This window comes from Oncorhynchus keta, chromosome 13, assembly GCF_023373465.1.
Source record: "Oncorhynchus keta strain PuntledgeMale-10-30-2019 chromosome 13, Oket_V2, whole genome shotgun sequence".
NCBI classification, from domain to species: domain Eukaryota; kingdom Metazoa; phylum Chordata; class Actinopteri; order Salmoniformes; family Salmonidae; genus Oncorhynchus; species Oncorhynchus keta.
Window position 1 is genome coordinate 47,681,821 of NC_068433.1, and position 11,708 is coordinate 47,693,528.

Below are 11,708 nucleotides of genomic sequence, written 5' to 3' on the forward strand. Positions count from 1 at the left end.
TAGCAGTAACCCAGGTATGTTTAACTGCCAGAGCCCAGCCCTATATTAGCCCAGCCCAGGGGTTGACCTGATTTACTAGTAAGTGTGTGTGAGTGCTCTTTGAGTGTAAAACCAAAGGTAAAGCTGCCACTGCTGCACACACACACACTCATAGAGAGAGAGTGTTCTGTTTCGCCTGTCTCTGAGAGTAGGGCTGAGTTGACAGAACACAGGTTTTCTTTCTTGCTGAAGTGTGTGTGTGTGTGTGTGTGTATGTGTGCTGGTTTGCGGACTGCAGAGCGAATCCGTTTGGTTGGGTCTGGGATCTGGTCAAAACCCGGTTCTGCTCAAATCGACTCATCAACTACCATTTCACACTAAACTGGATTATGTTATGCAGATATACGCTTGGGGGTGTGGCTACTGTCTGTGTGTGTGTGCGCGTTTCTTTGCGCAGTGTGTGTTTTATGTTTAATGTTGCATCCATCTCAGTGGAAATGGCATAACCTTCTGCGGAGGAGCTCCAGGGGGCCTGATAGCTCGTCTGCCCCAGAGTAGGCTACCCTCCCTGGGTACACAGTCCCTACTGCTCCCCTTTCCCCCATAGAGCCTGGAGCTTTGGCTGGCTGCACTTCAAACACTTCACTTCAATTTCACATCACACACACTCAGACCAGCAACCAACTAAATATTTCCAGCCCTTAAAATCGGTTATTTAATCATATCAGGCGAGTCTGTGGCATTGCTTGACTTGGACTGAAATAGGTTCCCCGGTACTCATTTTGTGTGCTGGTACTGTTTATATTTAGGCGCAGGAGCTCCACAATACTTTTTCGCTAATATTCTATAAGAGGAACACGAGCTCAAGCAGTAGAACATTTTAAAGTACTGGTACTCGGCTCCGCTGAGCTCCTGCCCATGTCAAGCATCGGTCCGGGGACCTCTTTTCATTCACAGTGCTAGCCAGGCTAAGAGGCAGCACAGCAGGCAGGACAGTTCAAAACAATGACCAGACAAACAGTAGGCTAGTAGACAGTGGAGTTGGAACAGGTGGGAAGTGGGAGCAGAGAAGAGGAAGACTAGTAGCCCAGAGGGGGATAAATACACGACAGGAATCAATGATTTTATATATACACCCAACCAGAACAATCACCAGACCGTCTCGGACCGTCAATGATTCAGCGCTTAAAAAAAATATAGACATCAAAACATTTAGGAGTCCTATATTTCAGGTGTTTTTGGGAGCAGATGGAGGGAGCAGTGTTCTGAACGGAACTGCTAAATGGTCGATATATTGTTATGCAGGTTGAGTAGGTTTGCAACACATTTATTCTGTGCTGTGCTTTGCAAGGCCATGAGTTGCCAGAATGATGCAGTGAGTCTGGCCTCTCCAGTGTTTGAGGAGGCTGTGCTACAAATCATCAAGGATAGGCTAGTCTGTATCACGCTCAACACTGTGGAGGGTATAAACCCTGTCTGGCCCTGTAGTCCACAGACAACCCCTATACCCATAGCAGTCCATTACACTTCATGTAGATTGGAAAGAGTTGTGAAGTTCTGCTATACACTACAGTAAGCAATATGGTAGTATCTCCACCCTCTGACCTGCTATGTGGATTTCTCAGTGTCAGATTCAAGTATGGATACTGTAGGTGGCTGGTGGGCAGGTTGTGTAAGAACCAGAGGTGTGGTACCACAACAGTGCTACTTAACTCACAGAGCACCTGTGATGTCCTAGATCGTAGTGATTCGGCTGTTGGGTAATGCTGTTGTAGAATGGCTGGTGGGGTCATGACGGGTCCACTGTGAGGTCACTTCCTGTGAGTGACTGCCCGGGGGGATAGTTTGTGACGTCTCATCTCATCTCTTTAAACCAATTCCCTTTATTTGAATCTCGGTCTCCCTCACAGGCTCTCTCTCACGCGCATGAGTACACACACACACACGCACACGCACACGCGTGCCTTTTTAGACCTATCCAGTGCCTTCAGAAAGTATTCACACTGTTTGACTTTTTTTCCACATTTTGATGTGTTACAAGGTGAGATAAAACTAGATTTAATTGTATTTTTTTTTGTCAACGATCTACAGGAAATACTCTGCTCCCGTTGGCGTGGAAATCGCCCTTAGGACAGATCCACTGATAGGACAGATCCATGCTAGCTAGGGCTTATCAAATGGGTTTGACAATCTCAAGTAGCCTACGTCCTATCACCACCTCTTGGTCATGAATTTCACACCAACTGAAGCCTCTTCTAGAACTGTTCATCTCCAGACAATGACTTTGTTTCTGGCTTTTCTTCTGTTCTGATTTGTGTTAGTTTTTATGAGAAAATCTAGTACATCGATGCCAGTGTGTATTGTACCTCAGGCGAGGTCATACTGTGATTTCCTGTACCGAGACGTTGTTCAGATGTGTGTGTGTGTGACCTGTGTGAAACACGCTGAGCAGCTCTGGCCTACATAGAACACACAACGCTACAACTAACAAATATCTCTCACCAGGCAGTGTGTCTGCCTCATGTTTTGTTGTGTTGCAGTGTGTGTTGTGTTCTTTTTCAGTTGGGTGTTTAGACAGAGTAGAGAGGAAGAGGACACAGGCTTGTGTGTGTGTGTGTGTGTGTGTGTGTGTGTGTGTGTGTGTGTGTGTGTGTGCGCGCGCCCATACCAGCCCTGTTTGGAGGACAAATACTGACCTGAGTTCAGCACTGGCCCGGGGACAGTCAACACAACACACCCCATATGTAGATTTGTAACGTATGGTGTGTGTCTCTTCCCTTTCTCAGACTCAGTTTCCACCCTGTTCTTTTTTTGGAATACTGACTGAGACACCACAGAAATGTTAGTTACCATACTTGAATCTCCCCCTTCTCCCAGATTTGATGAGGTGGGCAGGAAGTGGCGTGTACTGTGTCTGTGTGATAGACGGGACAGACGACATGTCAGCGCTTGCTGTTCCTCATCCCTCCGGCTTGTTGGGGTCATGTAAGGGTAGCCTGTCGGGGCGGCAGATAGCCTAGTGGTTAGAGAGTTGTGCCAGTAACCGAAAGGTTGCTTGATCGAACCCCCGAGCTGACAAGGTAAAAATCTGTCCTTCTGCCCCTGAACAAGGCAGTTAACCCACTGTTCCTAGGCCTTCATTGTAAATAAGAATTTGTTCTTATTTAACTGCCTTGCCTAGTAAAATAAAAAATAAAAAGGGTCAGGTAATTCTCTGGCCACACTGAGTCAATAATGTGTGTGTGGGTGTAGGTTCTAACCCAGGCAGAATAGCTTGGTTACGAACTGGTGGGGCCATCTGTGCCCTGGGCCCGAGTGCTACAGGATAGTGTTTGTGACCTAGTTAACTGGTACTGACAGAGAGAGAGAGTTGTGTGGAGAATCTGAGGATGGATGGAGGGAGGGTGGGAGAGGTGTGGGGAATCTGAGGATGGAGGGAGGGAGGGAGGGAGAAGTGTGGGGAATCTGAGGATGGAGGGAGGGAGGGAGGGAGAAGTGTGGGGAATCTGAGGATGGAGGGAGGGAGGGAGAAGTGTGGGGAATCTGAGGATGGAGGGAGGGAGGGAGAGGTGTGGGGAATCTGAGGATGGAGGGAGGGAGGGAGAGGTGTGGGGGTATCTGAGGATGGAGGGAGGGAGGGAGAGGTGTGGGGTATCTGAGGATGGAGGGAGGGAGGGAGGGAGAGGTGTTGGGAATCTGAGAGAGAGACTGTATGTGTTAATCTCATCAGTTACTGTTGGACATGAGAAGGCCCTGTAAAATATAGATGAGGACAAGCTGGCTATGCCTTGTGTGTGTGTGTGTGTGTGTGTGTGTGTGTGGTTATCTGTCTGTGTGTGTGTGTTGGCTTTGTTTGCCGGCTGCCAAGGTAACAGTGTAGTTATATAGTCAGGTTACAGACAGTCCAGTTGTACTGAAGTCCAGTTGGTTTATTACGCAATCATCCTCTGTGCCTGTAGTTAACAGTTAAAGCCGTTTCTGCATCAGAGGCTGCGCCTGTAAACCCAGAGGCTACGAACTTCTCTAGCCACTCAGTAGAGCCATCAAAGTCGGCAAAGAGAGGAGACTTAGAGCTCTCTGTTTCATGCATCTTGTGTCCTCTATCCTCCTATTCAGTTATTTTTCTCAAGGCCGGAATGGGTTAGAGGGCGCACAGACTGGGGAATGGGTTAGAGGGCGCACAGACTGGGGAATGGGTTAGAGGGCGCACAGACTGGGGAATGGGTTAGAGGGCGCACAGACTGGGGAATGGGTTAGAGGGCGCACAGACTGGGGAATGGGTTAGAGGGCGCACAGACTGGGGAATGGGTTAGAGGGCGCACAGACTGGGGAATGGGTTAGAGGGCGCACAGACTGGGGAATGGGTTAGAGGGCGCACAGACTGGGGAATGGGTTAGAGGGCGCACAGACTGGGGAATGGGTTAGAGGGCGCACAGACTGGGGAATGGGTTAGAGGGCGCACAGACTGGGGAATGGGTTAGAGGGCGCACAGACTGGGGAATGGGTTAGAGGGCGCACAGACTGGGGAATGGGTTAGAGGCGCACAGACTGGGGAATGGGTTAGAGGCGCACAGACTGGGGAATGGGTTAGAGGGCGCACAGACTGGGGAATGGGTTAGAGGGCGCACAGACTGGGGAATGGGTTAGAGGGCGCACAGACTGGGGAATGGGTTAGAGGGCGCACAGACTGGGGAATGGGTTAGAGGGCGCACAGACTGAGGAATGGGTTAGAGGGCGCACAGACTGGGGAATGGGTTAGAGGGCGCACAGACTGACACAAGTGCACAGTCAGTCAGTCCTAGAAATGGAGCTTATGTTTACATTACAAGAGATTAGAATATGATGACAGTGTATTACAGTCTGATAAATCAATTACCACTCAATAACATGATCAATATCTGTCTTACTAACTATACTTTGCTATGAGATTTACCATAAACTTGGCTGAGCTCATACTGTCCTATCATACATGCATGAGTCATTTACTGTAGTGTACATTGAATTGACAACATTCTCTTTGAAGTGACATTCTCAATATCTTACATGTCTGTGTGTGTGTCCCTCTCTCTCTCTCTGTGTGTCTCTCTCTCTGTGTGTGTGTGTGTCTCTCTCTGTGTGTGTGTGTGTGTCTGTCTCTGTGTGTGTGTGTGTGTGTGTCTAGGCGGAGCGTGGCAGCGATGGTAACAACATCCTCAGCCTCCCGGTACCGATGCGGCGGGGGGGCTCTGAGTCCAACCTGGTGTCTGACGGGGGCGAGGGGGGCGTGGGCCTGGACTTCACTAAGGGCCGTCTGGCCATCGACAGCCTGCAGCAGAAGATACTCAAGGTGTGTGTGTGTGTGTGTGTGTGTGAGAGATGGAGAAAGAGAGAACAACTGCATGGGCCCACCTGTGTGTTAGTCTCTGTGTTGACTCGTTGATCTCCCCCAAGGTGACGGAGCAGATCAAGGTGGAACAGACAGCCAGGGACCAGAACGTGGCAGAGTACCTCAAACTGGTCAACAACGCTGACAAGCAGCAGGTGGCACGCATACGCCAGGTCAGTCCAATTACATCCCACTGATTTCTCCTTTTATGATGCTACATAACTGCATCTGCCAAGTGCGCTGAATGTTTACAAGCCTCTTTTTTTAAAGAAAATGCAGCAATTCTAGCAGTATCTTTAATTTGACCCTTTGCCTCTCCTGTGGGTCTGCCAGGTGTTTGAGAAGAAGAACCAGAAGTCTGCCCACAGCATCGCCCAGCTTCAGAGGAAGCTGGAGCAGTACCACCGTCGTATGAAGGAGGAGGCCAACGGGGCCAAGCACCCGCCCAGGGATGCCCGGGGGGAGGGGGGCAAGGAGGGCCAAAAGGACGGCAGCCTGCGGGACGTCAGCATGGCCAGCGCGCGCAACCCGGCAATGGACAAGGTCAAAACCATCGGCCCCGGGGTCTCCCTCTCGCCCCCCTTCTTCTTCAACAAGTCGCGGGAGTTCGCCAACCTCATCCGCAACAAGTTTGGCAGCGCCGACAACATCGCCCACATGAAGAGCTCCATGGAGACGGGGGCGGGGCTCCAGGCAGAAGGCGGGGCCCGGGCGCTGAGCGGCAGCGCCACCACGATTGCCAAGGCCAAGTACCCCAGCGACGACGAATGTTCCACGGGGACCTCTGTGTCGGCAGACTCCAACGGGAACCCGGCGGGGGGGTCGGGGTTAGGGTCAGGGGGTGGGCCGGGGAGGTCAGACTCTCAAGCGAGGCTGGGGGAGGTGCTGGAGGAGGTCAGGGAGATTAGGGAGGCCCAGGCACAGCTGGCCGAGGACATGGAGTCACTGAAAAGCCAGTTCAAGAGTGACTACAGCTTCATCACACAGACACTGCAGGAGGAGAGATACAGGTTGGTGCAGACACAATGAAGAACACACACACACATACACACACACAGACCTACACACACAAATCAACACAGCAAGCAAGCACAAACACACCCTCATTTCTGGGTATAAAAGAACCTAATCTTTCAGACACTTCTCCCCATGAGTCTTCCTCCATGCAGACGCACCCACAACATCCTCCATGCAGACGCACCCACAACATCCTCCATGCAGACGCACCCACAACATCCTCCATGCAGACGCACCAACAACATCCTCCATGCAGACGCACCAACAACATCCTCCATGCAGACGCACCAACAACATCCTCCATGCAGACGCACCAACAACATCCTCCATGCAGAAGCACCAACAACATCCTCCATGCAGACGCACCAACAACATCCTCCATGCAGACGCACCAACAACATCCTCCATGCAGACGCACCAACAACATCCTCCATGCAGACGCACCAACAACATCCTCCATGCAGACGCACCAACAACATCCTCCATGCAGACGCACCAACAACATCCTCCATGCAGACGCACCAACAACATCCTCCATGCAGACGCACCAACAACATCCTCCATGCAGACGCACCAACAACATCCTCCATGCAGACGCACCAACAACATCCTCCATGCAGACGCACCAACAACATCCTCCATGCAGACGCACCAACAACATCCTCCATGCAGACGCACCAACAACATCCTCCATGCAGACGCACCAACAACATCCTCCATGCAGACGCACCAACAACATCCTCCATGCAGACGCACCAACAACATCCTCCATGCAGACGCACCAACAACATCCTCCACGCAGACGCACCAACAACATCCTCCACGCAGACGCACCAACAACATCCTCCACGCAGACGCACCAACAACATCCTCCACGCAGACGCACCAACAACATCCTCCACGCAGACGCACCAACAACATCCTCCACGCAGACGCACCAACAACATCCTCCACGCAGACGCACCAACAACATCCTCCACGCAGACGCACCAACAACATCCTCCACGCAGACGCATCAACAACAACATCCTCCACGCAGACGCACCAACAACAACATCCTCCACGCAGACGCACCAACAACAACATCCTCCACGCAGACGCACCAACAACAACATCCTCCACGCAGACGCACCAACAACAACATCCTCCACGCAGACGCACCAACAACAACATCCTCCACGCAGACGCATCAACAACAACATCCTCCACGCAGACGCACAAACAACAACATCCTCCACGCAGACGCACAAACAACAACATCCTCCACGCAGGCGCACAAACAACAACATCCTCCACGCAGACGCACAAACAACAACATCCTCCACGCAGACGCACAAACAACAACATCCTCCACGCAGACGCATCAACAACAACATCCTCCACGCAGACGCACCAACAACAACATCCTCCACGCAGACGCACCAACAACAACATCCTCCACGCAGACGCACCAACAACAACATCCTCCACGCAGACGCACCAACAACAACATCCTCCACGCAGACGCACCAACAACAACATCCTCCACGCAGACGCACCAACAACAACATCCTCCACGCAGACGCACCAACAACAACATCCTCCACGCAGACGCACCAACAACAACATCCTCCACGCAGACGCACCAACAACAACATCCTCCACGCAGACGCACCAACAACAACATCCTCCACGCAGACGCACCAACAACAACATCCTCCACGCAGACGCACCAACAACAACATCCTCCACGCAGACGCACCAACAACAACATCCTCCACGCAGACGCACCAACAACATCCTCCATGCAGACGCACCAACAACAACATCCACGCAGACGCACCAACAACAACATCCTCCACGCAGACGCACCAACAACAACATCCTCCATGCAGACGCACCAACAACAACATCCTCCACGCAGACGCACCAACAACAACATCCTCCACGCAGACGCACCAACAACATCCTCCACGCAGACGCACCAACAACAACATCCTCCACGCAGACGCACCAACAACAACATCCTCCACGCAGACGCACCAACAACAACATCCTCCACGCAGACGCACCACCAACAACAACATCCTCCACGCAGACGCACCACCAACAACAACATCCTCCACGCAGACGCACCAACAACAACATCCTCCACCCAGACGCACCAACAACAACATCCTCCACGCAGACGCACCAACAACAACATCCTCCATGCAGACGCACCAAAAACAACCTCCACTATCGTTCTAGCGGTTTCACTTTATGATTATCTAGGCCTGCTTTACTATTTCCCACAATCGTAATCTTGTTTTTAATATTGTTGGCTGTTGATACTGTCAACTTGGGGCTGATGTAGATAATGCTTCACACACCACAAACAGAGAGCACACACACACACACACACACACACACACACACACACACACACATTGGTGAAGGAAGAGATGGACACACAGGTTTGGATTTAAAGCTGTGCATTCAATAATACGACTCCTCATTCTCTCCCCCCTTCTCTCTCTCTCTCTCTCTATTCTCTCTCTATTCTCTCTCTCTCTCTCTCTCTCTCTCTCTCTATCTATCCTCTCTCTATCCTCTCTCTCTCTCTCTCCCTTTCTTTCTCTCTCTATCCCCCCTCCCTTTCTCCCTCTCCCTAATAGGTTTGAGCGGTTAGAGGACCAGTTAAATGACCTGACAGAGTTGCACCAGCATGAGACCAGTAACCTGAAGCAGGAGCTGGCCAGCATCGAGGAGAAGGTGGCTTACCAGGCCTACGAGAGAGCTAGGGACATCCAGGTATATACACACACACACACACACACATACCTACAAACATGCCCTCTGCAAATCTATCTTAGCTGTATATGGTCAGTAACTTTATCTAAGCCTGTGTGTCAAATGTTAACTGAACGCTTGTGTTTTTCTGTGTTTACAGGAGGCTCTGGAGTCGTGTCAGACGCGTGTCTCTAAGCTGGAGCTCCAGCAGCAGCAGCAGCAGACGGTACAGGTGGAGAACACAGACGCCAAGGTGCTGCTGGGGAAATGCATCAACATCATGCTGGCCATCGTCACGGTGATCCTGGTGTGCGTTTCCACGGCGGCCAAGTTCACCGCGCCCCTCCTGCGGAGCCGCATGCACCTGGCTTTCACCTGCATGGGTTTGTCCCTACTGGTGGTCATCTGGAAGAACTGGGAGCACCTGCAGTGTGCCCTGGAACGCATGCTCCTCCCACACTGAGCTAGACTCCTCCCATGTTAAGCTAGTCTCCACCCAGTCTGATTTTGTCCCCCTCACACTGTGGGTTTGGCACCACCCATACCGAGCTTGCGACTTTGGAACTCTGTGACGTTGTCATAGTGATAGATTAAATGGGGCGGTGTTTACAATGTAGCCTTACACCCCACCACCCTTGTGTCTCTCCCCCTCTCTGTCTTTTGGAGTTTGGGCAGAACTCCTTGAGGGAAATTGTTTCCAAACGGTGCCAGTGTGCCACTACAGTACAAATTACAGGAAAGCAAGACTGACCAATCAGATGGTGGCTACAGAGGAAGCAGGACCAGTCACATACAGTATTATTGCGGACACTGGTCTTTGTGTGGTTGTCAATCTCAATAGGACATTGAACTGCACTATACAGGTGGTAAGCTTTACGTATAACCTTTATAGGGGAAACAAGGGGTCCCTCGATTGGTTCCCTGTCTTTTGCGGAGTCGTACTTACGTCACCTTAATTACACTAACACACTGACAGTATTAAAGACCTCTGGCTCTGATCCACACACAGTCTCACTCCCACCCCCCCAAGCCACTATGATACACATTCACCCACACTCACACTGACAGGAATGAGACTTGTGTGTCAGTGTATGTACAGGGGGTGGGGGTGTTCTCCATGTGAGAGAGCTTTGTCTGTGTGTACCTGTACTGTCAAGTGATGAAATGTTTTATAATTGAAAAAAAAGAGACAAAGGACAATGTTTCTTTTTTAAAGTGTAATATTTGTCTGAGTGTCCGTGAAGAGTGGTTAATTTTTTACAAAGGAATGGTAATGAACTGCAGGACTGCCTCTTGTTTCTGTGTACTGGTATGCGGGTTTGTGGATAAATGGTGTCTTATGTACTCTATAGTCTATTAACAGATGCAGTGGAACTGCCACAGGTCTAGTCTATAAGGGGTGAATTCACCCCAAGAGTTATGTGTTCTCTCTCCCAAAGGAAATGCATAGACTGACCCTTTAGCCGCTAACATGCTAACTGTATGAGTGATATCCTCTGCTAGTCTTTGATGAATCTGGGGGGAGGTAACCTCTGACCTGACACACAAACCTCATTTCTGATTCCTCCTTTAATATTGATGATAATGTCATTGTTGTGAAATAGGAATTAAGCTCTGTTCAGAATGGGCTGAACAAAGGATTTGACTTCTACCAAATGGTTCAGACAGATTTGAACACATTTTATTTATTTTCTCTGAAATGTTTAATATTGTTGAGCCTTTTTACAATGAGAACAAAATGAACATTCTAAATGCCTTTGATGCTATCGTCTGATTGGACGATACCCCTGTAAGCTACTTATCACTGTGATGATGATGATGTGGGCCAGGCCTAATTGCCTTTTCAATGCAGCTTCTGTGTTAAACCTGATATTTTCTGTGCTTTGGTCTCTGCCTCTTTTAAAAAGCCAAATGTGGGTTGGTTCTATGTGGCTGGTTGGCACCTTGAGTAATATAGTATGTCATGTCCTGAACCATTGATATTTACACAGAGTTCCGGCTCTATCCCAAATCTATCTATTCCCTGTCTCTGTGTCTGGAGAGAGAGCCATATCCCAGATTCACAGCCCAGGGACAATAATTCCGGTGTCTAGATTCCGGTATGTTATCCCCTCGGAGTAGCATTGCACATTGTTGGTTTTAATCTAGTTGTGGTTTTCCAAAACACAGTTTTTAAAACGAGAACAAAAATAAATCTTCCTTTTCTAGAAACTGAGTCCTTTATCATAGAGCTCTTCTCATCTTATCCTATGAAGATTCAACAGAGTATTTCTACCCTGAACTGATCTCTTGATCCGGTCATCAATTATACTTTATCTACCAGAGATGATGATGCAAGGAGCGAGGGCTCTGCACAGAAGTTGACGTTACTAACCTTTCAATCTGTTTGTCAATATGTTCTGCGTAGGTTCATGGCTGCGGGGAGATGTTTTAGGTTGTGGGTGCTGTTGACAGGGGCGGGGGGGAAGATGTTTTAGGTTGGGGGTGCTGTTTACAGGGTGGAGATGTTTTAGGTTGGGGGTGCTGTTGACCGGGGCGGGGGTGCTGTTGACAGGGGCGGGGAAGATGTTTTAGGTTGGGGGTGCTGTTGACCGGG

At 50.0% G+C, this 11,708-nt stretch overlaps 1 protein-coding gene across 3 annotated transcripts in view; it reads left to right on the forward strand.

Moving 5' to 3' along the window:
* The window catches only part of LOC118392489 (transmembrane and coiled-coil domain protein 3-like), a 40,201-nt gene extending 28,878 nt beyond the window's left edge, over positions 1–11,323 (forward strand). For all 3 annotated transcript variants that reach the window (XM_052460384.1, XM_052460385.1, XM_052460383.1), the window contains exons 2-6: positions 5,141–5,305; positions 5,410–5,517; positions 5,678–6,354; positions 8,998–9,133; positions 9,273–11,323. In XM_052460384.1, coding sequence (XP_052316344.1) covers positions 5,141–5,305; positions 5,410–5,517; positions 5,678–6,354; positions 8,998–9,133; positions 9,273–9,575 — 1,389 coding nt within the window. In that variant the 3' untranslated portion in view covers positions 9,576–11,323. The remainder of the gene's footprint in view (positions 1–5,140; positions 5,306–5,409; positions 5,518–5,677; positions 6,355–8,997; positions 9,134–9,272) is intronic.
* Positions 11,324–11,708: the final 385 nt, after the last annotated feature.